The sequence below is a fragment of the Lygodium microphyllum genome, chromosome 19, assembly GCF_053477565.2.
Source record: "Lygodium microphyllum isolate KBCC chromosome 19, Lygodium_microphyllum_v1.1.10, whole genome shotgun sequence".
In the NCBI taxonomy this organism is placed as follows: Eukaryota; Viridiplantae; Streptophyta; class Polypodiopsida; order Schizaeales; family Lygodiaceae; genus Lygodium; species Lygodium microphyllum.
The window spans coordinates 104,782,246-104,808,878 of NC_141153.1; the positions used below are offsets into that span (position 1 = coordinate 104,782,246).

General features: G+C 43.4%; 1 protein-coding gene across 1 annotated transcript in view; it reads right to left on the bottom strand.

Annotated features, from left to right (window-relative positions):
• The window catches only part of LOC148020237 (uncharacterized), a 40,248-nt gene extending 14,417 nt beyond the window's left edge, over nucleotides 1–25,831 (bottom strand). The window contains exon 1 of the mRNA XM_087700566.1: nucleotides 25,436–25,831. Within this exon, the coding sequence (XP_087556692.1) occupies nucleotides 25,436–25,555 (120 nt within the window). The 5' untranslated portion in view covers nucleotides 25,556–25,831. The remainder of the gene's footprint in view (nucleotides 1–25,435) is intronic.
• Between the last annotated feature and the right edge of the window lie 802 nt (nucleotides 25,832–26,633).

Here is a 26,633-nt window from a genome sequence, read left to right on the forward strand (position 1 = left end):
CACTCTATTAGACTTTGAAGGGAGCTTGTCGAAAATAGTCTCATAGTCTCCATAAGATGAGCCTCTGGAAGGGTGGACTACATGTGCCGAAGCTGATCCTATACTTGCGTAACATGAAGCAAGAATGACTAAATAGTATCCTTTGGCTTAAACTTCATTTGTTGCGACCAAGGACAAGAGAAAACCAATCAAAAAGAAAAATCTACAGGTTGTTGAGACAAGGCAACAGCAATAAATGACAGATTTTCTTTAGTTCTCTCTCTCCTCAGCATCGTCTCTCATCTCCCAACCTTTCTACAACCTTGCTCCAAAGAGAACAGTATTGAGATCACCAAAGGATGAGAAATTTCAAATTTCTCTACTGTAAACCCTAACTTGCAGCACAAATTAGGCTTTAACAACAACCTCAAGAAGCGTGCCAAAATTTGGAAGCTCCAAGACTTGGATTCAATAGGGTTGAAGCTATTTTTAATCAAATTCAAGTGGAGAGACTAGTAAATCAATGAATTTGGGGCATTTTCCATCTCCATCAAAGTGGCTGAATACCAATTGACTATCCAAATCAAGGGGCAAATCAGATTGAAGACTTGCTAGCCATTTTGAACGGCAAGGGGAGTTGGAATACCGAAAGGGATTGGGAGGATCCCATTGTGCATCAACTTCTTCCTCAATAAAGTTAAAGAAATACTAAAAGGGGCACTAATTTTGGGGGCAATAGAGTATCCATTGTCCAAGACTGTAAGCTAATTTGCATTTCTCAGTTTTGTAATAAATGTTGCAACTGTAACTAAGTTGTAATAAGGAAATTACCACCCATCCACGGAAGGAAGGTTGGTTTCATGATTCCATTGCTAGGACACCACTCAATCCCTTGATTTGGTGGGCCCAAGGCACCTAATTGCAAGTCAAAGCTTTGTGCTAATGCTGATTTTTACTCTCAGCTGAGAAATTACAGCAATATGCCTTTATACAGTGAGATGGACTCAAGCAGTGATGATGCCTCTCAGTATGGACATTCACATGGAAATGAAGGAAATACAATGTCTAACCTTGGACAAGGCTCAAACCATGGACAGCAAGCTGAAAATGTTACTATTGGGCAAGATGCATGGCCTTCAAGGCATAAGGAGGCTGATGACCAGCAAAGTGAAGAGGAATTTTATGACCAATCCAAGAATCGAATGAGGACAATAGCAAATCTCTTTGCCAAATTGGCAAAGGATCCTCAATTTACCCAATTTTTGAATGCTCCGAAGAAGAACATCAAAGGCAAGAAGAAGAAAAAGACGACATCTTCTACGCCTTCGGAACAGCAAGATGCACCGAAGATAATGCCAAACCCATTTGAAACTCCGAAAGATGCTAATGAAACAAAACAGTTGGTACCTACGAGGCAAGGAATGCAAACGCAAGGCCATCACAAAAGTGCCAATCCAAAGCATTTTGGACAGCTGGGCATGCATAATATGATGGAGCAACCATGATATTTTAGTGGAAGCACGATTTTTCATGCTGTGGTTGGATAAGGACCACATATGAAAATGTATGGCACAAACCCTTATGGTATATAGCAACCAATGCATGGTGTGCAAGGCTCAATGTATTCGGGTATGGCTGGAAATATGCAAAACCCTATGTATAGCAGCATTGGCTTGATGCCTGGAGCACAAAGTAACATGTTTGATACTACATCTGCATCCCAAAAAGCTTATGGGATTCAAGGAATCAATGTTGGTCATGAAAATGCTCCATTTGGTGTTGGTTTTGATGTAAATTCAGCAAATGCACCCTTTTTGCAATAGGAAGTGTATGACAACTTGGCACCCAAAGGGGCAATAAAAGACTATGATGAGGGTGGAAAAGCAGTGAAGTTTGAGTCCTTCATTGGTGCACAAGATAGATTGAAAGCTTTTACTTTCATTCAGCAATTTGATGCAGCCTATTCAGGGGGAAACTTCACTAAATCCTCAAAGATTCGAAAGGCAAACACTTTCTTGAAAGGCAATGCATTACAGTGGTGGTCCACTCTTTTGATGCAAGGTAGAGCACCGCCAACATGGGTACAATTCAAGAAAATGTTTGCATCGATTTGATTGACAAGTACCTTTGAGGTGGACATCATGATAGCTTGGAATAAGCTGGATGCTAAGAAATGTAAGAATTTGGAGCAATATAAAAAGTTTTGGGATGCATTGCTGCCTATTACTTCTTATTGCTCCGTACCCCTTCATGAGCAAGTGAAAAAATATGTTTTGTGGGCTGCCCAAAGAAATCAAGGATTTTTGCATTAAAACCACCGTGTCTAGCATGTCTAAGCTCTGAGACTGCTACTACAGCCAATGCTTTGCTGCGTGGAAAGGATTCGGACTTCCTAGAGAGTGGGGAGAAGCCGAATGAAAAGTTAAACAAGGCTGAGAGTGGGAATTGATGACTGCAAATGAATGTTTTATTTGTGAACAGGAGGGACACATTGCAAGGGATTGTCCCAATAGGCAACAAGCTAGAAAATCATAAAATCAAGAGGATTCCAAAGGAAAGAAGCCCAAAACATCAGTGGGATATACATTGATTTTCTTTGATAATGGTGCATGAGCTTCATCTCTGTTGACATAGCAGCCCGTCTAAGCATCATAGAGGATGAGATGGGACCCATGGGAAAAGTTGGAATGGCATGTAAAAGCCATGCGAGCCCGTCACACCGCTCATTAGAAAGCTTCAAGGTTGCATATACAAGGATATGTGGACAACGAAGAGTTCTTCATTGCTCCACTTGAGGGTTGTGATATATTGCTTGGTATGCCATGGTATCATCGTATGCATGCACTGATTGATTCTCGTGCAAAGAGGATCAGTATTCAACATAAGGGAAAGGTATTCACACTAGATGTAAAGTTGAAAGGTGAATCTGTACCTGTTGTATCTACAGCTACCATTTCTAAAGTAATGAAAAATCATATTTCAACGTACTTGGTTTTTACTAGGGATAAAGATGATAGTGAGAATGTTGGAAACATGTCTAAGTTAAAGAAGGATCGCAAGTCATTTCTGAAAATGTATGCTAATTGCTTCTCTCGCTCACTTCCAAGGCAGCTACTGCCTAAAAGGCCAAAAGATCATGGCATAAATCTTATCCCTAGAAGTAGCCCACCTAATAAGCCACCCTACAGAGTCCATGCAGCCCAACAAGAAGAGATTATGAGTTACATAAATGAGCTGTTAGAAAAAGGGCTAATTCAACCCAACTCGTCTCCTTTTTGTTCTCCAGTGCTTTGGGTGTAGAAAAAGGATAGTTCATAGCGTATGTGCATTGATTATCGTGATCTGAACAAGGTCACATAAAGAATCGCTTTCCGATTTCTCAGATCAATGAAGGTATGAATAGATTGCAAGGGGCAACCATATTCACTTATATAGATTTGAAAAGTCAATCATCAAATACGCATTAGACCGAGGATGTCTAAGCAACCTTCAGAACATCTTTTGGGCTATATGAGTTTCCTGTCATGCCTTTTAGGCTTACAAACGCTCCTACCACTTTCAATTGGAGGATGGATCACATCTTTATACCACAGAGAGGATTTGTGGGCACTTTCTTTGATGACATGATTGTCTATTCAAAGAAGGAGACAGCATAGAAGACACTTGGACATTGTATTCAATTAGCTATGTGAGCATAGGTTGGTTATCAATGATAAGAAAAGTGAATTCTTTTTATATAAAATTCACATTTTGGGACATATTGTATTTACTGATGGTATTTGCATGGACCCTGCAAAGATTGAGGCAATACGATCATGGCCACCTTTGAGAAATGTGCATGAGATCCACAACTTCTTGGGCTTATGTTCTTACTATAGGAAGTATATACATGGGTTTACTGAAATTGCATCTCCATTGCATGCTTTGTAGAAGAAGCATGTGCCATTTAGATGGATAGCACTAAAAATTTCAACGTTTGAAAAGTTGAAGAAAAAGATGACTTCACATCCTGTGCTTGTGTTGCCCAATCTAATGAAGTCATTCTAGTTCAGTGTGATGTATATGGTACCACATTAGGGCTGTTCTTATGCAAGATGGCTATGTTGTGGCTTATGAGAGCCGAATTCTCCACAGTGCAGAAAAGAATTTACAGGTTTATGAGAAAGAAATCTTGGTTGTAATTCATGCATTGTGTACGTGGAAATATTATTTTTTTAGGGACTGATTTTACAATGCAGACAAACCATCAAACTTGAGATACTTTCTGAGTCCTGACACAGACAAAGTTATTAGAGAAGCATATGAGATGGGCAAATTTTCTTTCTATGTTTCACTTTTAGATTGTTCATATTGATAGCAAAAAGAATGTTGTGTGGTTGATGCACTGTCACGTAAGCCACAAATTTCAGCCATCAACATGGTTTATCACGCTGACTTGGATGCCATGAAAGACCAATATGTTGCTAATTCGAACTTTGCTAATGTTTATGATCGGCTTTGCAATGGCCAAAAGCATGAACACTTTGTGCTAAGAGATGGATTTTTTATGATGCATGGATGATTGTGTGTCACAAAGCAGTTAAGGCCCAAAGTTATCACTGAAATTCATACTCATCCATATGCACGACCTAGAGATATTGATGCCACAGTCAAGGCAATGGAGCTTTTTTTTTTTGGTCCACCTTTGAGGCATGATGTATAACAGTTTCTTAGGACGTGCATCGTATGTCAAAAGGTAAAGCATGATAGGCAAAAGATGCCGCGTCTGTTGCAGCCCTTGCCTATTCTAGATAGGCCTTGGCAATGCATTGCGATGGACTTTATTATTGAGTTTCCTAGGACACCGATAAGGAATAATGGGATGTGGACTATTATTTGCAAGTTTAGCAAACAAGCCCATTTTATTCCGGTGAGCAAGAAAATAAAGATTGATCATATGGCACGATTGTTTTTGCAGCACGTCTTTTAAGTATCATGGTATGCCAAAGTCAATCATTAGCAATCGAGACCCTTGGATAACCAATTAATTTTGGAAGGGTTGTTTGGGAATATGGCTACCACATTGAAATTCTCATCATCCTTCCATCCACATATAGATGGTCAGTCTGAGGAAGCAAATTCCACAGTATTAGATCTTTTGAGCTGTTATGTTTCGAACCACAAGACACAATGGGAGCAGTATTTGCCCTTGGTTGAGTTTGCTTACAACAACACATTGTGTAGTTCCACTGGCTCCATTTAAGATGGTTGAGGATGGCAAGGACATACCACTTATCCTACAAACTAAGGATAAGATCTTTGAGACTGATCATTATGTGAAAAACTTGGATGTAGCTTATGCAAAGATAAAATATGCACTTCAGAGATCGCAAGAAAAGCAAAAGAGGACAGTTGATTGCCACAGACATGCTTTGCAGTTTGCAAAGGGTGATTATGTATTGTTGCAAATTGAAATTTTGGCACATAAGAAAAGAAAGGTCAAAAGTAAAGTTTCCATAAGATACTTGGAGAAATTTCAAAATTATTCACCAATGGATGCCAAATGGATGGAAGAGGATGACTTAGCAAACCATCCTCAGTTGTTGCATCTTCACCTAGATGCCCTTTCAATTAGAGCCGACTTTAATTCGAGCTCCATCAAATTCAGCAAAGCAAGGATCCGAACTATTGCCTGATGCTCAAGGGGGAGGTAGCACTTCTACTCCTCCACTTACGGACAACTCTCGTATGTAGTGGATCTTATATGTATTCAACATACATCCAAGGTATTGTGCTGACAGTACTGCTTAGTATAGTCAGATGTATGCAAATGAGTATGAGTTTCACCCAAGCACTGGAACTAAACTTTTGCATCAACTTACGATCAATTTGGCATGAATTTTGCCTCAATTTTAAGATAAAAATTCTAATTAGTTTCAACTCAATTTTTAATTAGCTTAAGAAACGGTTATGGTCACTTTTGGGATCAATTTTGCATCAGTTTTTGCAATGAGTTTGTGATCAGTTTGAGGTCACATTTGCAACAATTTGTGATCAATTCTCAGATCCACAAGTGATCAGTTTATGATCAGATTATGCTCAATTTTCAATGGTTTACATATGGTTCCATGGACAACAACATATGTTGTGATACCATTAATGTTTTAGCCATGGTTCATGCTTGGTTATGCTATGCTATGGTTTGGTTTTGCCAGATGAGTTGAGCTCATGAGAAATCGAAATGTCACATGATAATCTGGTAATATTTTTGAGATTTTGTGTGAGTCTTATATTATGTTATGATTGACTGGTGATTTTCAATATGTGTTGCGCATTTGAATGGTTGAGCAGTAGTGCGCAATGATGCCTTGTGGAAATTCCAGTCCACTATTTTACTTTTGATGCATCTGGTAGTGCCATTGAGGAGAATTGCAAGGATTTTACAAGGAAGGGCTGTCATGAGAACATGTGTTTTTGAAACCTCACTTTAACATGTGGATTAATTTTTAATCACATGGTTAAGTAAATGTTGCACTTGTGAGATGTAATTGGGGTTAGAGTAAATTTATGAGCCCGAGATCCGAGTACATCACAAGATGTCAAAGGCAAAAGTTGCTATAAGTTATGCCACACAAGTACTTGGTGATATCTGGAGCTAGTTGTTGGCCTAGGTCATTCATTTGGCCACAAGTGTCAATTAGTGACACTAGAGAAGTAATATTTAATAGTATCTAATGTCAATCTAATAGTCAAAGATGACGCAGAGACATTCAGAAATGCAAGTTGCCCAACCAATTTAATTATTGGCAAGTCAAATTATTTTTCTAGGTACTGAAATAATTATTAGATTAATTTTCAGTATTTAAAGACTGAAAAATAATACTTAATTATGGATACTACTGGAAAAACCATTTGAGAAGGTTGCCACTTATCCAAAATGCCCATGCAAGACTGAAAAACGTTTTAAGAGGCTGGAGAGAGGTAATTTAGTGCATTCAGCTTGCAAGAGAGAGGGGGTGGTGTTGCTAGTCTGATCTACAACCATTGAAGAACCTTCTGAGGCAACCAAAGATAGGAAAAAACCAATCAATAGCAAGAGACAACATCTACAAGCTGTTGAGACAAGGCAACAGTAGTAAACAACTAATTTTCTTCAGTTCTTCGTGAGAAAAGTCTGAATTTTCTCTCTCATATCCCAACCTTTCTACAACCTTGCTCCGAAGATTACAACATTGAGATCACCAGAGGCTGAGAAATTTCAAGTTTCTTTGTTTTAGACCCTAACCGACAACATAAATTTGTCAGAGATCATAGCCTGATCATAGCCTGTCCAGCTGCAGCAGTCGGACCAGCAGCACTGCTGCACAGTCGGACTGTGCAGTCGGACTGCCACGTGGCAGTCCGACTGCCTGCAGCCACTTATTCCAGGCTGCGCCCCAGTTTTGAGCCCCGTTCTAGGTGATTTTTCGCCTATTTATTGCTGACGTTTTCAGCAGTCTGCCCACTATTCTCTGTCGCAGATTACAGACCGGTGCCGTGCAGATCTCTGTCTCTGTTCGCAGATTTCTGACAGCAGACAGTGCAGACTGCAGCAGACTTCGAGGTGGACAGCAGGTCGCATCGTCGAGGTGGAGACACGCAGTCCAGCGCACTGCGCCCGTGTATATCTTTGTATTCAGCATTCTTTATACAGCAGATCTTCAGTGTACACTGTCTCTTTCTCTCCCTTCTCTCTCTGCGTTCTCTCTCTCTCAGTCCTACGCTTCCGCACCGCTGCACTCTGACATGGTATCAGAGCAGTGTTTGAGGGCTGACTGAGCGCAGAATCAACCTGAAGAGGAGTTTCCATCGCGACACAAATTTGCGTTTTTTGCGTTTAAGGGCAGACAGGAGGGCTGCGCCTTGGAACAAGGCTGAAACGAGTGTGGGCGCACAGGAAAGGAGTACAGGTGGTGGATTTGCTGCTGTTTACTGCTGTTTGTCGCGGAGAAAGTTTGAGTTTTCAAACTAAAAGTGCAGGTTTTGCTTTTTTCATCGCCTCCGGCGGGTGAAGGAGCTACGGGACGCTGAAGAGCCTTAGCAGGCTGAGTCTACTCAGTCAGAGGGGGCTGCTTTTGCGTTTGAGAAGGCATTGCAGGTAAAGATGTCTACAGAGATGGACTTGGAGTTCCAGGCGATTATGGACCGGAAGGTGCCTGTCCTACCGGCTCTTCCTACAGATCAGAAGCTCGACGGCGACAACTACCGCATTTGGCGCGTTATGATGTTGGCCATTCTAGAGTCCTATGATTTGGCGGAGTTGGTACAGGAAGATATTGACCGGCCCTCGGTAAGAGATGAGTCCAAACTCTCTTCCGATGCTCGTACGGAGTTGGCCAGGGCCCAGTCTCATTGGGACAAACTGAATGCCAGGATTCGATCCTTTCTCTTTCTATCATGCACTACAGCCGTGATCGCTCACATCGAGCACTTGACGGTGGCTCGTGAGATATGGCTGGAGCTTGATCAAATGTACAATCGGATGACCCTGATGAAGAGGGTTTCTTTGGAGGTTCAGATGCGGACCTTGTCCGTCAATAAGTCTTCTTCGCTAAGGGAACACATTAACAAGCTAAGGCAGCTACAGATGCAGGTTCAGAATGCGGGGAAGCCGATCTCCTCCGAAGACATGGCGATTACACTCTTGTCCCAGTTGCCGCCACGATTCGGTACATTTTACTCTGCCCTTATTGCTTCAGGGCGCGAGTCTACTCTTCGATGGGAGGAGTTGGTTCCTATGGTCTTGGACCAAGAGGAACAGTTAAAGGGACAGAATGCTTCCAAGACGGAGGCGTTGACAGGTCAAGCCTCTCAGAAGAAGGGGAAGGACCAAAAGAAGAAGAAGGGGGATAACAAGTCCAAGAAGGACAAGGAGAAGGACAAGGACAAAGACTCCACATGCCATATTTGTGGAAAGACTGGCCATTGGAAGAAGGATTGCCCTGACAAAGACTCGAAGGACACCAAGAAGAAGGACACCAAGGATTCTGGAGCGGTGGCTGCACCCTCATCAGCTGCATTTCTACATTTAGTTGTCATTGAGGACGCTTCTCCGAATGCTTCTGATGCTGCGATGGCGGCTTCTCAATCTCGAGAGTGGATTATTGATAGTGGTGCCTCACGGCACATGACTCCTTCATCGGATGGTGTTGCCCAGCTGCGACCTTCGCGTGGGCAGGTTCTCATTGGAGACAGCTCTTCAGTTTCTATTGCAGGTCGGGGTAAGATGCAGCTTATTCCGGATGGACGAGGTGGCACCCATACTTCAGAGGTTTTGCATGTACCAGGTTTGGGGTACCATCTCCTTTCAGTCCATAAGATTTGTTCCCTTGGTCTTCTGGTGGAATTTGACAGTTCTACAGTGAGAGTCCTTGATCGTGAGTCGAGGAAGGTTCTATCATGTGGATATGAGGAGAACGGCATTTACAAACTGAAGTCTTCCACTGCCCTCTCTACTCTTCTTCTTACCTCACAGTCACAGTCTGAATTATGGCATGCTAGGTTTGGTCACCTGAACTATGACTATCTTCGGAAGGCGTCACGGGGACAGCTTGTTCGAGGGTTGCCGGATATAGTGGTGAGCCAGCAGCCATGTGTCTCCTGCATAAAGGGGAAGCAGCATAGGGATGCCATTCCCCACACCGCTTCGCGGCGGTCTACTTCACCGATGGAGTTAGTATCTACGGATCTATGTGGCCCTATGAGGAATGAGTCCCTGCGTGGGAGCTCGTACTTCATGCTGATCGTGGATGACTATAGCAGGATGACATGGGCCTACTTTTTGGCACTAAAATCAGAAGCTTTCTCGCACTTCAAGGATTGGCTTCTCTTTGAGGAGAACCGATCAGGCCGGAAGTTGAAGACCTTGCGATCCGACAAGGGAGGTGAATTTGTCTCTAATGAATTTGCTCGGTTTTGTGCAGATAGAGGAATTCACCAGGAGTTTGCCAATACGAATACTCCACAAGAAAATGGTATTCTCGAACGGAAGAACCGCAGTGTGATCGAGATGGCGCGCACCATGATGGAGCACCGACAGACCCCCCAGGTTCTGTGGGCCGAGGCTGTGGCTACTGCAGTCCACATCCTTAACCGATCTCCTACTTCGGCCGTGGAAGGGATGACTCCATTTGAGGCGTATTTTGGATCGAAGCCAGATGTTTCTTACTTTCGGGTCTTTGGGTGTGATGCCTATGTTCACATTCCCAAAGGTCACCGTGACAAATTCGAAGCGGCTTCCCGCAAACAGGTATTTGTTGGCTACAGCTCCCAGTCCCAAGGCTACCGACTCTATGATCCCGTCAAGCGGGATGTATATACTAGCCGTGATGTGCGGTTTGTGGAGGTTCCGGCTTCTTCAACGGGGGAGGAGCATCCCGTTCTTGGAGATCCAGGGGAGAGTTTGGCTCCTTCTACAGTTCCACTGGAGCCTGTGCCGTTTGATTATGATTCTGTTTCTGACACAGAGTCTACTGTTCCACCGGATCCTTCTGAGGAGTTACCACCGGTGGACATTCCAGAGTCTTCTACTGATGGAGAACGACGAGGGGAGGTTCGGCCTCCTCCTCGCTGGGCCCGTGACACACTCCGTGATTCAGGGATCGAGGGGGTTCCTGAGGAGTGGGGACCGCAGGATGGTCCGCGGCGGTCACGGAGGCACCAGGCGCATTCTTCGGAGCTTGTTTGCTCCAATTATTGTTTGATGTCCCGAGTTATGCAGGATCGAGAGCCCACCTCCGTGAAGGAGGCTTTACAGTCCGCCCCATGGAAGAAAGCTATGGAAGCTGAGTTGGAGGCTATTGAGAGGAATGGCACTTGGTCACTTGTGCCACGCCCCCCGAAGAAGAAGGTGATTGGAGTCAAGTGGGTCTTCAAGACCAAATATCTCAGTGATGGTACTTTGGATAAGCACAAGGCTCGCCTTGTTGCTAAGGGTTTTGCCCAGCGCCCAGGGATTGACTGTCATGACACCTTTGCCCCTACAGCTCGTATGGCAACCATTAGAGCTGTTCTTGCTTTGGCTGGCCATAGGAGATGGCCTGTTTATCAGTTGGATGTGAAGTCGGCCTTCCTGAATGGTGATTTGAAGGAGGAGATCTACGTTGAGCAGCCTCCTGGCTTTGGTTCTTCGGATGGGAAAGTCTACAGGTTGAAGAAGGCCCTGTATGGTCTCAAGCAGGCCCCGCGAGCTTGGAACGAGAAGATTGATTCGTTCCTCCAGACTCAGTTGGGATATCGGCGGTCCAAGGCCGATCCGCAGCTGTATGTTCACACTTCCGAGGATGGTTGTGTGCTGTTTGTATTATATGTTGATGATTTGATTGTCACAGGTGATGATGCACAGCAGGTCCAGGAGACAAAGTCAGCTTTACATCGGACGTTCGAGATGACGGATTTGGGGCTACTCCATTTCTTTTTAGGACATGAGATTTTTCAGTCTCAGAGGGGGATCTTTCTCTCCCAACAGAGATATGTACAGGAGCTCTTGGTGTCTTTTGAGATGGAAGATTGTCGGGCCCTCTCTACTCCTATGGATCCGAACTGGAAGGCCACTTCCCACTCAGCTTCTCCTTTGGCGGATGCTTCCCGCTATCGACAGTTGATAGGGTCTTTGATTTGGCTTCTCAACACCAGGGTTGATCTATGTTTTGCTGTTGGGCTCTTGGCAGGGTTCATGAGTGAACCTAAGATGGTGCATTGGCAGGCTGCTCAGAGGATACTTCGGTATCTGAGGGGGACGTCTGATTTGGGGATTCATTACCCCGCAGGGACAGATGGGTCAGATCTTGTACTTGCAGGTTGGAGCGACTCGGATTGGGCCGGTGACGTGGACCACAGGCGGTCTACAACAGGTTACTGCTTTACTTTGGGTGCAGGTGTTATTTCTTGGAGCAGCAAGAAGCAGCCCACGGTAGCCCTTTCGTCTACTGAGGCGGAGTATCGGGCCGCGTCTTCCACCACATGCGAGGTTGTGTGGCTTCGGAGACTGTTGGAGGAGCTTGGGTGCCCCCAGACTCGTCCTACATTGCTGCGATGTGACAATGAGAGTTGCATTGCCTTGGCGAGGAATCCTGTTTTTCATGCCCGGACGAAGCACATTGAGATCCAGTACCACTTCATCCGAGAAAAGCTTTTGGATGAGACCATCACTGTGGAGTATTGCAAGACGGAGGATAACCTTGCGGATTTGTTTACGAAGGCGCTTCCTCAGGCTCTACTTCGGCAACATTCCAGATCCCTCAGGCTTCTGCCCTGTCCAGGCTCTGAGAGGGGGTGTCAGAGATCATAGCCTGATCATAGCCTGTCCAGCTGCAGCAGTCGGACCAGCAGCACTGCTGCACAGTCGGACTGTGCAGTCGGACTGCCACGTGGCAGTCCGACTGCCTGCAGCCACTTATTCCAGGCTGCGCCCCAGTTTTGAGCCCCGTTCTAGGTGATTTTTCGCCTATTTATTGCTGACGTTTTCAGCAGTCTGCCCACTATTCTCTGTCGCAGATTACAGACCGGTGCCGTGCAGATCTCTGTCTCTGTTCGCAGATTTCTGACAGCAGACAGTGCAGACTGCAGCAGACTTCGAGGTGGACAGCAGGTCGCATCGTCGAGGTGGAGACACGCAGTCCAGCGCACTGCGCCCGTGTATATCTTTGTATTCAGCATTCTTTATACAGCAGATCTTCAGTGTACACTGTCTCTTTCTCTCCCTTCTCTCTCTGCGTTCTCTCTCTCTCAGTCCTACGCTTCCGCACCGCTGCACTCTGACAAAATTAGGGTTTAGCAACAGCCTCAAGAAGCATGTCAAAAATTGGAAGCTCCAAGACTTGGATTCAACAAAGCTAAAGCTGTTTTCAATCAAGTTCAAGTGGAGAGACTAGCAAATCAATGAATTTGGGTCACTTTCCATCTCCATCAAAGCAAGTGAAGGCAATTGATTGCCTAAATCAAGGGGCAAATCAAATTGAAGACTTGTTGGTCATATTGGACAACAAGATCCCATTGTATATCAACTTCTTCTTCAATTAATTTAAAGAAATACCGAAAGGGACACCAATTTGGATGCCAACAACGTGTCCATTGTCCAAGATTGTAAGTTAATTTGCATTTCTCAGTTTTGTAATAAATGTTGTTGTTGTAACTAAGTTGTAATCAGGGAATTACTACCCATCCACGAAAGGACGATTGGTTTCATGTTTACTTATTGATTGTTGTAATGAAGTACTTAAATCAAGAAATTATCACCCTTTTCAAGAAGAAAGGCTGGTTTCACCACCCAACAAAGAACGGTGTCGCCCAGCTAAGAAGAGCTACGACTCAGCCTTAAAGCCTACCCCCTAGGATGACTGATGCGCAAAACGCAAAGATATAGGAGCTGCTTGCACAAAAATGCACGTAATGCAAGGCTTGGTTCTGTGGCACGTGTCGAGGGCTGCTTGTAAGAAAGGCAGGTCTATTTTGGTGTCACTCAGCCAATAGAATGGTCGCCCAACCTATTTGACGTCGCTCGAGTGCAATAATGGTGCTACCCAACCCGGTAGCCCAAGAGCAAAACGCAAATCTGGCCTAGTAAACGCAGCCATAAAATGGGTTGGAAACAAGCCACCCTACTTGGTGTGACTCCAAGTGCAAGGTCTATAGCAAGTGGGGATAACGCCTAGCAAGTTTTGTCGTGGATAGCACCCTCCTCGACATCTCTAGCTTTCACGCATGGCTCTAATGCCATGTGAGAGTGTGCAATGGAAAGAGGAAACCGAACACGAAGAGGAGACAAAGAGAACACAGGAGAGAGAAGAAACATTGTGACTACAATGGCTAAAGGTACAAAGCTGCAACAGTCAGTCCAACACGCAGCTCTACGCATCAATGTGGGCGCCAAACGATAGCAAGGGAATGAAAGAATGAAGAGGGCTAGCTAATCACGAAGAATCAATGATGCATAATGGGTAATGAAAGTGGGAAGACAAGCTGCCTATATATAGACAAAAAATAGAAAAAGCCCTAAATATAGTCAAACCTTTGAAAAATAGCCAAAAGTGCACAAATAGAAAATATATTGATGTGTCCTCTATCTAAAGTATCTAAAACACATAAAATGATAGACAAAGACAATGTCAGAGCTCCTAATATCCTCTTCTAACTCGGACTAAGGCTCATAGGCAAGAGATGACTTGTAACCAGTCTTCCTCCTCAAATAGGGTGGTAAATCCCTAATCACAACTTAATTACAGCAACAAACAATAAATGCAAATCTGAAAATACAAATTTACCTACTGATCTTGGACAATGCATACCTGATTGGCCCCAAAATTGGCGTCCCTTTTGGTATTTCTTTAGCTTTATTGAAGAAAAAGTTGATTTACAATGGAATTCTCCCCATCCCCTTCGCAATCCAAACTCCCCTTGCTGTCCAAAGTGACTAGCAAGTCCTCAATTTGATTTGCCCCTTGATTCGGGCACTTAATTGGCCTTCACCCACTTCATATACGATGGAAATGCCCCAAATTCAATTGCTGGCTAGTCCTCCACCTGAATTTAGCTGAAATTCACCTTCAGCCCTGTTGAATCCAAGTCTTGGAGCTTCCAATTTCTGAAACGCTTCCCGAGGCAACTACTAAACCCTAATTTCTACTGTAAATTAGGATTTACAACAAAGAAAATTGCAATTTCTTAATCTCCAAGGGTCCAGATGCTGGGATCTTCGGAGCAAGGCTATGAACTGGCTAAGAGATGAGAGAGAAAGCTGTAGAGAGAGAAAATTCAGAGTTTTGTCGCAAAGAATGACTGAAAATCGGTCAAATGCAACTGCTGCCCCACCACAATAGCTTATAGATACAAAGAAATGAACAAAATCAATCATTTACTGCTACTGCCCTATCGCAACAACCTGTAGATATTGTCACCTGCTATTGATTGGTCTTCTCCTGCCCTTGGCTGCCTCAGAAGGTCCTCCAATGGAAGCAAATCAGACTAGCAATATCTCCTCCCTCTCTCCTACAGGCTGAATACACTAAAAATACCTCTCTCCAACCTCTAAAGACGTTTTTCAATCTTGTATGGGCATTTTTGACAAGTGGCAACCTTTCCAAATGGTTTTTCCAGCATTATCCATAATTAAATATTAATTTTCAGTCTCTAAATATTGAAAATTAATCTAATAATTATTTTGATGCCCTAAAAAATAATCTGACTCGCCAATAATTAAATTGGTTGGGCAACTTTGTTAGCCAGTGTCATTTCCTGGATAGTCGGACAACAGAGAAGTACGAATGCTACGTCAGCAGCGTACAGCAACAGGCAGGATGCCACATCAGCAGGGCTGTGTAGTCGGCCAATTTTTCTACAGTCGTCGGCTGCATTAAATGCAGCCGACCTGGTGCTGAGAATTCCTATTTTTTCGGCTATTTACAGTCGATTTTGTGGACACTCCAACATTCATTATTTCAGATTCTGATCTTGAGAACTGTTGGCTGAGACAGATTGTGCTTGGGCTGATGGAGATCAAGGTCATCAAGTCGGAGACATACGCATATATTTCCTTTGTCCCCTTGTGTATTTCTACACTCTTATACAGCATACTATACCGCAGATTTTCTGCGTTTACACTGTCTCCTTTTCTCTCTCTCTCTCTCCTCTCTGTGTTTTCACTCTCTCTCAGTCTTTGTCTTACGCTTCCGCATCGTTGCACTCTGACATGTTGAAAAATAGACAAATGATGTATGCTCTAGGAAGAGCTGTCCTAAATTCCATATGCACAATGAGGAAGGTGGAACAACCCAAACTCTATAAAGCATTGTACTTGAATATAAAATGAATACAATGTGATGATGCTTTGTACTTTCAGTCAAGTGTAGTGTCATTGTCGATTTACACAAGATTGTGTTTATGAGTCCAAGCTAATCTATCTTGGAACCTAATTCACTTGTGTAACAGTTTGTCTCTACTTATTCATGTCGTTATGAGTTTGGTCTTCATCTTTCATCCACCATAGCTTGTGTCATGCTCTAGATCCGCAGCTTCTCACATGGTATCAGAGCCCAATTGGACATGGCACAGCTCATACTCCGAATCTCTAGTCTCCCTTCACCTCTGGTAATCTCTAACCAACTCACATTCAGCTCATATCTCCAATTTCAACTTCAAATCTCAGTTGGACCTTATGGCAGCCATAGCCAGACTGCACCTACCCACCTTGGAGCTTTTGGATCTCTCTCTACGGGCCATATCTTCAAGTGATTCCATCTGGAGGTATCTTCCTCTGCTCAAGACGCTTCATCCTAGCACCTCAATCGACGACATTACTGCTTCCCAGCTCCAACATTGCAGAAATCGAAACACGCTGTCCTGTCTGCACCTATCCACGGTCGTACTGCTATCGCCAATCATACAGTTCGCGATCAACCCTGCGAGCATAGGGCTTTTGAAGCTCACTATGCAAGCCTACTCCCCATGCAATATCTTGGGCAATGGTCAACTCGTTGAGCTGCACGAACTGAAAGAACAATCGACTGTGTGAAACCCTAGTGGAAGCCATATCCAGAAATTTGAAAAGCTTGGCAACCTTGTTCCTTTTCTCACTACCATCATCAACAGTGATTTTAATCACTAAGCAATACTCTCTGAAGTTCATTACTATTCTGGAAGTGCCCGAGGAAGCTCAGTAGCCATCCACGAAGTTCCTGAGAGAAAGCAGATCAAGTATCGACTAGTATCCATTAACACTCAACTAGTGTCAATTTGACACTGATTCTCTTGTGTCTCTTGACACAGTAAAATACAATCTTTTGCTGGTTAACTGAAGTTTAGCAACATGGCAGAGATTGAGCAAATAGCTAAATTCAACGATGAAGGATTTCATGCCTGGAAGGAAAAGACCATGTATCACCTGATGCAAAAGGACTTGTGGGACCTGTTTGAAGATGATGCAGATAACAAGAAGGAAGATGATGAAGACGGGTTCGTTGAAGAAGACCAGTTCAAAACCAAAGAATGGAAAAAGATGAATAATAAAGCACTAGGCATCATTGCCTGGGGACTAAGTGATGATGTGCTACATTATATATCTGGCATTAGAAATGCTAGAACCGCTTGGGAGGAACTTGACAGAATGTTTGGTACCCAAGCAAAGAACTCAAAGGTAAAACTCCTCATACAGTTTTATAAGCTAGATATCAAAGACAGTGCTTCTATGACCACGCACATTAACAAGTTCAAGAACCTAAAAACCCAGCTTGTAACTCTTAAGAAGAATATTGATGAAGATGAAGCAATAGCCGTACTGCTTACAAGTGTAAACAAGGATCCATATGAGAACCTTGTGTCCACTCTAAGTAATGTTCCGAGTCTCTCACTCAAAGATATTGAGCACTCACTGCTTGATGGAGAAAGCAAATTTAAAAGCAAAGATGTAAAAGAGACCAGCTCAAGGGAAAACCTCCTATACACTAGAGGAGCTACTAGACCCAAAGGAAGAGATCGAGAATTCAACACCCACAACAGAAGTCGAATGACATGTCATTATTGTGGTAAAACTAGCCATATTGTCGGTGAATGCTTCCACAAGAAAAGAACACAACATATGCAGAATGACCATCACCAAAGTCAATTTATGAATGAAGAAAAAGAAAGAGATACTTCCGCTACCATCAACAACTCTGACAAGTTGTTCTAAGAAATTTGTTCCCATAGTGGATCTCTATGTTTCCCTTAGTGGATTTGATTTGTAAAACCCTTGCCAAAGATGTAAGGTCTCAAGCTTTAACTTGACTAGTCTACCTATGAGCTAGTCTTCCGGGCCATGTTATCATGAAGGGGGGGCAAAAGCCAGCAAGTGTAGGGACTCATCATTTGGGGGGTGTTGAAAGAGCTGTCCTAAATCCCATATGCACAATGAGGAAGGTGGAACAACCCAAACTCTATAAAGCATTGTACTTGAATATGAAATGAATACAATGTGATGATGCTTTGTACTTTCAGTTAAGTGTAGTGTCATTGTCAATCTTACACAAGATTGTGTTTATGAGTCCAAGCTAATCTATCTTGGAACCTAATTCACTTGTGTAACAGTTTGTCTCTACTTATTCATGTCATTATGAGTTTGGTCTTCATCTTTCATCCACCATAGCTTGTGTCATGCTCTAGATCCGCAGCTTATCACAGACATGGTATCAGAGCGGTGAAGATGGACTGATTGAGGGCTGAACCTATCTGAAGAGGAGATTTCAGCGTGACACAAGGCTGCGTTTCCAAGATTCGAGGGCGAGCAAGAGGGCTGCGCATCGGATCAAGGCTAAAGCGAGCGAGCATTCAGGAAAGGAGTCTAATCGGTGAATTTGCTGCAGGTTATTGCTGTTCAAAGGGGAGGAAGGCTGCGTTTGAGGCCTTCCATTGTAGATTTTACCTTTTCATCGCCTCTGGCGAGTGAAGAAGGTTTGGGCAATGGAGGAACCAGCCCTAGAAGGCTGCGTTTTCACAGTCAGAGGGGGCTGATTTTGCGTTTGTGCAGGTATTGCAAGTTAACATGTCTACAAAGACTGATTTGGAGTTCCATGCGATCATGGACAGGAAGGTGCCTGTCCTACCGGCTCTTCCATCAGATCAAAAGCTTGATGGTGACAATTACCGCATCTGGCGGGTGATGATGTTGGCCATTTTAGAGTCTTATGATTTGGCCGAACTGGCGGAGGAGATTAACAGGCCCTCAGTGAAGGATGAGTCCAAACTCTCTACCAATGCTCGTGCGGAGTTGACCAAGGACAATCTCATTGAGACAATTTGAATGCTAGGATTCGATCTTTTCTGTTTCTATCTTGCACCACAGCCGTGATAGCTTACATCGAGCACTTGACGGTAGCTTGTGAGATATGGCTGGAGCTCGACCAAATGTACAACTGAATGACCCTGATGAAGAGGGTTTCTTTGGAGGTGCAGATGTAGACCTTGTCCGTGAATAAGTCTTCTTCGCTTCGGGAACACATCAACAAGCTTTGGCAGCTTCAAATGTAGGTTCAAAATGCGGGGAAACCTATTTCCTCCGAAGACATGGCAATCACTTTACTATCCCAGTTGCCGCCACGATTCGGTACTTTTTATTCCGCTCTTATTGCATCAGGGCGGGAGTCGACTCTTCGGTGGGAGGAGTGGGTTCCTATGGTCTTGGACCAAGAGGAACAATTGAAGGGACAGAATGCTTCCAAATCGGAGGCATTGGTTGGTCAAGCCTCTCAGAAGAAGGGGAAGGACCAAAAGAAGAAGAAAGAGGACAACAAATCCAAGAAGGACAAGGAGAAGGAATCGACTTGCCATATTTATGGAAACACCAATCACTAGAAGAAGGATTGCCCCGACAAAGACAAAAAGGATACCAAGAAGAAGGACACGAAGGACTCTGAAGCGGTGGTTGCACCCTCATCGACTGCTTTTCTACACTTAGCATTCATTGAGGACTCTACACCGAAGATTTCTGATGCTACAATGACAGCTCCCCAGGCTCGAGAGTGGATTGTGGACACTGGAGCCTCACGGCACATGACTCCTTACATTGGTGTTGCCCATTTGCGACCGCGTGGGCAGATTCTCATTGGAGACAGCTCTTCTGTGCCTATTGCTACGAGGGGTGAGATGCAACTTATTCCACATGGATGCGGTGGTACCCACACCTCTGAGGTGTTGCATGTGCCAGCTTTGGGGTATCATTTACTTTCAGTCCATAAGATTTGTGCTCTTGGCCTCTTGGTGGAGTTTAACAATGATATTGTTCGAGTCCTTGATCGTGGATCAAGAAAGGTTCTCTCTGCAGGGTATAAGGAAAATGGTGTCTACAAATTGAAGTCTTCTTCAGCTCTTACTTCTCTTCTTCTTACTTCTCAGACACAGTCCGAGTTATGGTATGCTCAGTTTGGCCACCTGAACTACAAGTACCTTCCAAAGGCGTCGCGAGGATCGTTTGTCCGAAAATTGCCGGACATAGTGGTGAGCCATCAGCCATGTGTCTCCTGCATTCGTGGGAAACTGCATCGGGATGCGATTCCCAACAAAGCTTCTAGGCGGTCTACTTCACCCATGGAGCTTGTATCTACGGATCTTTGTGGCCCAATGAGAACCGAGTCCCTGAAGGGAAGCTTGTACTTCATGTTGATCATAGATGACTACAGCAGGATGACTTGGGCCTATTTCTTGACTTTGAAGTCGGAGGCTTTCTCTCACTTCAAGGATTAGCTTCTCTTTGAGGACAACTGTTCTGGCCGGCGACTAAAGACCTTGCGTTCAGACAAGGGCGGTGAATTTATGTCTAATGAGTTTGCTCGTTTTTGTGCAGATAGGGACATTCACCAGGAGTTTGCTAACACCAACACTCCCTAAGAGAATGACATTTTGGAGCGGAAAAACCGAAGTGTAATCGAGATGGCACGCACCATGATGGAGCACCGGCAAACACCTCAGTTTCTATAGGCCAAGGCAGTGGCTACTACAGTTCACATCCTTAATCAATCTCCCACTTCGGCCGTTGACAGGATGACACTTTTATGGCTTACTTCGAGACTAAGCCTAATGTCTCTTATTGCAGGATCTTTGGATGTGACGCTTATGTACACATTCCGAAGAACGCAGTGTGATAAGTTCGAGACAGCTTCCCGACGACAGGTTTTTGTTGGCTATAGCTCCCAATCCCAAGGTTATCATTTGTTTGATCCCGTCAAGCGGGATGTCTACACGAGCCGAGATGTGCGGTTTGTGAAAGTTCCAGCCACAGAGGGGGGTGAGGAGCACCCCGTCCTTGGAGATCCAGGGGAGAGTTGGGCTCCCAAGACAGTTCCTTTGGAGCCAGAGCCTCTTGATGGAGATTCTTCTTTTGATTCATAGTTTTCTCTTCCATCGGCCACCCTCGAGGAGCTTCCGCCGATGGATGTTCCTGAGTCTTTAACAGATGGAGAGCGACGGGGAGAGATTCGTCCTCCTCCTCGTTGGGCCCGTGACACACTTCGAGATTCAGGGATTGAGAGGGTCCCTAAGGAGTGAGAACCGCAGGATGGACCACGGAGGTCACGGAGAAACCAGGCACATTCTTCGAAGCTTGTTTGCTCCAACTATTGTTTGTTGACCCGTGTTATGCAGAATCAAGAGCCCACTTCAGTGAAGGAGGCTTTGTAGTCTGATCATTGGCGGAAGACCGTGGAAGCCTAGTTGGAGGCTATTGAGAAGAATGGCACTTGTTCTCTTGTGCCTCGTCTCACAAGAGGGTGATTGGTATCAAGTGGGTCTTCAAGACCAAGTACCTTAGCGATGGTTCTTTGGACAAGTACAAGGCTCGCCTTATTGCTAAAGGTTTTGCTCAGCGCCCAGACATTGATTTCCATGATACTTTTGCCCCCACTGCTCGTATGGCGACTTTTCATGTTGTTCTTGGCTTGGTTGGCCATAGGAGATGGCCTATTTATCAGTTGGATGTGGAGTCGACCTTTCTGAATGGTGACTTGCAGGAGGAGATCTATGTTGAGCAGCCTCCTCGCTTTGGATCCTCGAATGGGAAAGTTTGCAGGTTGAAGAAGGCCTTGTATGGCCTCAAGCAGGCTCCGCATGCATGGAACGAGAAGATTGACTCGTTTCTTCCTATTCTCGAGTGTCTTGCGCCATCTTTGACCATCAGATTGGCGTTAAGTACCATTAAACGCCACTTCTTTAGTGTCACCACAACTGACACTTATGGCCAAATGAATAACCTAGGCCAACAACTGGCACCAGATACCACCAAGTACCTGTGCGGCATAACTTATAGCAACTTTTGCCTTTAACATCCTGTGATTTCTTTAGGTTCCAGGCTCGTAAATTTACTCTAACCCCAATTGCACCTCACATGTGTAACATTTACTTAATCATGTGATTAAAAATTAATCCACATGTTAAGTGAGGTTTCAAAAATACGTCCTCATGACATGACCACACAAGACACACACGACTGCTAACACTCTCTAGAACCTGTGCATCTATATACCTATATAGATGACGCATGACTGTCCTACCTCTCCTTCCTCTCACTCCCTCTCCGGTACACTAGAGTTGTGAGGGATGACTGCATCACCTGGACTAGAAAGAGTCCACATCTCACTTCTTCTTCTCCTCCTTCCGTGAGGCTGCTAACTCCTTGCAATCCTTTCACAATTGGCCCTTCTTACCACAATGACAATAAATAGTCCTCCTTTCTATCACCCTCTCTCTAAAGCTGTAAAAGCCTCACTAGAATCTCCATAATGAGATAGAAGCCTCCCCTATAAACACAAGGATTCCTGAGGTTCAAGTAGCATCGAGAACATATGTGTAAATCTCACCAATGTAGATGATGTCTACACCCTCAAAGCATTCGCCACTCCATCAAGCTTCGAAGGGAGCTTGTTGAGTACCATTTCCACGAGATGTGCCTCTAAAGGGCAAATTGCATGTGTTGAAGCTGATCCTATACCTGTGTAACACAAAGTAAAAAAGACTAAATGGTGTCCTTTAGCTTAAACTTCATCTACTGAAGTTATCCATAAAGGGTCTCTGCATGCATGGTGAAAGATGTCTCGTATAACATCTAAAGCTTCAACCATATTTCTAGGAATGTCCTGCAGGAGATCTCAGGTAACCCCCAACAGAACTTTAGCGATACACCGAAGCAATGCAAAATATCCACATACATCATTCGAATTCAATGTAAACACAACTTTCTCATGACTATCCTCATTAAAATCCTCAGGAAAAGAAACAAGATGTTGAGGCCGAGAAATAATTCCACATACAACGTACCGAATCCGCCTCTACACAAACCAAGCTTTTATCACAATACTCCATGTAAGATAGTTAGGTCCACGTAGCTTATCATTTGTAGAAGTGCAACGAGGAGCCATTTGGAGAGGATAAGAAGAGAAGATAGAGAATAGAAGGTATGCAAAGAGAGAATACAGCCAAACCAATAGCAAAGATGTCACAAAATGAGAGTTTGCATGCAATATAACCAAAAAACTTATTAGAAGCGAAGGGCAACTACATTAAAAGGAAGAAAACCCAATCAAAAATTGCCAGAAAAGGTAAAACAGCCAGTAAAAACAATTGCCCAGGCATGGTTAGGGGTAAAAAACCAAAAACGAGCATTTAATACAGCAAACTAACGATTGCAAGTTGAAATCAGGCACAAATTGAAAACACACAGTGTCAATCTGAAAACACAAGCAGCAACTGAGTACACTCGGGCTGAAAACCACCACCAACAAGTCGCTAGATCAAAGCAAGGGGAGAAAGACTTGTAATCAACAGAAAAATCGCAGCAAAACCCTGGATCCTGCAATCTAATACCATGTCAAAAGTGGAGCAACAATGGAAGCATAGACAAGGCCTAAAATAAACTGTTGAACACAAGACAAAAGAGAAAGAAAACAAAAGAACACTGCAAAAGAGGAGAACTCAAAGATGTGCTCGAAAAATGAAATCCATATAACAAACACAAGAATGACACATATAACAATGAACCTCTAGCTCCTAGACACTAGCACCGGCTCCCTCTCTCCAAAGAATTTGTAGGTGATGATGATCTAAATGAGGAGGGAGCTGGATATATAAAGAAAAAAACAATGCCAAAATAGGGACGAGTCGGCCAGCATTTAATGTTGGTGGAGCATGCTCTAGTAGCCCAACACAAGCCACAAGCTAGCAGAGCTAAGACCATAGAAATGGTCCACCAAGTTGACATCATCCTCCAAACATTGGGTCCAAGTACCTAGCCTCAATCTTTAGCATAAGTAAGTCTCCTTACTTCATTTGATCTATAATAAAAACTTCTTCCAAAATATTAACAACCTATCAAAACTTGAATAACACCTCATACTTTGTGTGCCACCTACCATCCTAAAGTATAATCAAATCAATCCTATAATCCAATTAAATAGCCCTATTTTCATCAAAAATATATCTAAAGCTGAGAGACAAACCAAATTGAAAAGCTCCAACAACATGGCAAAACCAAGTGCACACAGTACTATAAATACACACTAAAAGCAGTCGGAAATTTCAAGATGATGATTGACACAAATCCCAATATCATTTGTAGTTAAGTATAGATTGTGAAAATTAAAAAGGTGCAATGAATCACAGGATATGGAAGATTTGAAAATGAACATATCAACAAATAAGTTTTAGAAACTCATGAGACCACATTTGAAGGCTATCTACAAAAACGACTCTTTATGATCTATTAAAACCATAAAATACTAAGTCTAGCAATATGTCGATGCCATTGTTCATTGTAATGTCCACATAATGATCATAAAACCTATGGTCTACTCCATAAAGTCTTACATTGCACTCACCACAATTACAAAAGTTAATAACCATCATCATAAGCAACCATCATAAAAACCACAACACCGCCAGCTCTAAGGCCCTAATAGGATAGTGTGATAGTTAAGCATCCGCTTAAATGATCAAAAGATTGAACACTTTGACTATGGACTCTAGCTAAAGAGAATCTAAGCAAGTTTATGAATGAGGAAAAGTATACACCCACTACATGCATACAATGATTCCACAAGAATCAAGATCATTAAACTACAACATTGAAAGCCCAATGGCCAAACTAGCAATAATGCATAAAACCTACTTCAACAAAAGATGTACACTACCAAAGAGCCAAGTTGTATATTGACACAATCTTCAAAATCGGGAGCAATGGCAAAAAGGAAAGAAATTCTCGTCAGATAGATTTTGCTCCTTCTATGCCATGAAATCCCACGCAAAGAAACCCCACAATGGGGACAACAACTCTCAAATTCCCTTCAACACCAAATTCTTGATACAAGACTTTCCATAGCAACACGCTTGATAGGAGGAGAAGATATACCGGTGACATCCATGACGATTAAAGTGGTAAAAATGAAAGAGACCAGCTAAGAACCTCCTTGCACATCAGCCTCTGTGTGCAGTATGCTTCCTAATGTACACGAAGCAGCAGCATCAACTTGATCAGAGATCACGAATGCACCAATGACAACAGCAAAAGGCCTATGTATATTAATATAAAAATGACCTTGAGACTGATTGCAGCTAGTTCTTAAAAATTTAGCAACTGGAGGGTGCCCAATCAGTATGTAGATTAGATACCATAGAAGTAAGTAAATTATTTCTTTCTTCTTCCACCCCCATATCCTCTGAAAAGCAACTATCTAATTGGCAGCATAGAAGGGCATCAAAAAGAAAAGACAGAAAGGATTGTAGGGTTTTCTATCTTATCTTGTGAGAGGGTCTTGTCTCTCGTAACCAGTATACTGCTAAGCTGCGGAAAACGCTGGAGATGAAGGTTACCAATGCATCCAACAGTGCTAAGACTGCCGGTAAAGGCTATATGATACTGGCACAACGCGCGAGCATATAGACCTACTCTCTCTCTCTCTCTCTCTCTCTCTCTCTCTCTCTCTCTTACCGCTTGCAGGGCCAACGTAGGGTTTCCTTGGCTAATTTGCGAGCGCGCCGTCGAGAGAAGTATGGTGATGGCGTCATGGCGGTCGCTGGAGAGGGAGGGGGTGGCAAACTGCGGATCCATTACCGAACCTCCTCTTCCTCCTCTTCTTCTGCTATCTTCTTCTTCTCCTTCTTATTTCTGTTCTACTTCGACTTCCCTGTTTGTCGAACGTCTACTGCGAGGCTAGCATGGAAGTGCCAAACCTGCAACTCGCTCACTTCTCTCTCTCGGACACAGCGCCAAGGAGATAGGATAGGAGGAGGGCGGCGTGGGGTGAAAAATGCGATCGTTCTCAAAGCGACTAGAAATTTCGATTTGTTGTACAAGTACTTTCGCCATTACTTCCTTCGATGCTCATAAATCCATACTAACATTAACAGCGATCGCAATCGTCCTAATTTCAAGGGTGACGTGAACACATGGGCATAATCTAAAAAGTGGAGATTTAAATTCCACACCACTTAAAATCTTATTATTATTATTATTATATTATTTTCATTGTAAATTCGAAAGCCTCGAATTTTCAGAGGGCTTCTCGAATCTAACCTCTTTTTCAAACCTCCGTTTTCCAATCGAAACCTCCTCCCCTCCTCTCTTCCTCATGTACAATCTCTTTTTTTATTTTCCTTCTCCTTTTTTAATTAAAAACCCATTCCCACCCCCTTCTCTCTCACACTTTTCTTTTAAATTAAAACCCCTCCCCTCTCTCTCACTTATAATCTCTCTCTCTCTCTCTTTTCCCTCTCCCCTTTTTAATTAAATACATCACCTCTCCCCCCTCTCTTTCTCTCATGTGTAGGCCTATGTTCTCTCTCTCTCTCTCTCTCTCTCTCTCTCTCTCTCTCTCACACACACACACACTCTCTCTCTCTCTCTCTCTCTCTCTCTCTCTCTCCTTTAATTGAATCAAATTTCTTTTTAATTAAATCTCTCTCTCTCATTAAACTTTTCTTTTGATTAAATATTTTTAAAAGTTTTTTTAATTTAAAGTTTTTCAAACAGAGTTTTTCACTCACTTTGAGAGGGAGATAGAAGAAGAAGAATGATTTTAAAAAAAAGAATAAGAAAGAGAAATAGGCGAAGAGGTAGGAAAAGAGAAAAGAGAATAGTTTTTTTTTAATTAAACCTTTTTATTCTTTCCCTCCCCCCTCTCTCTCCC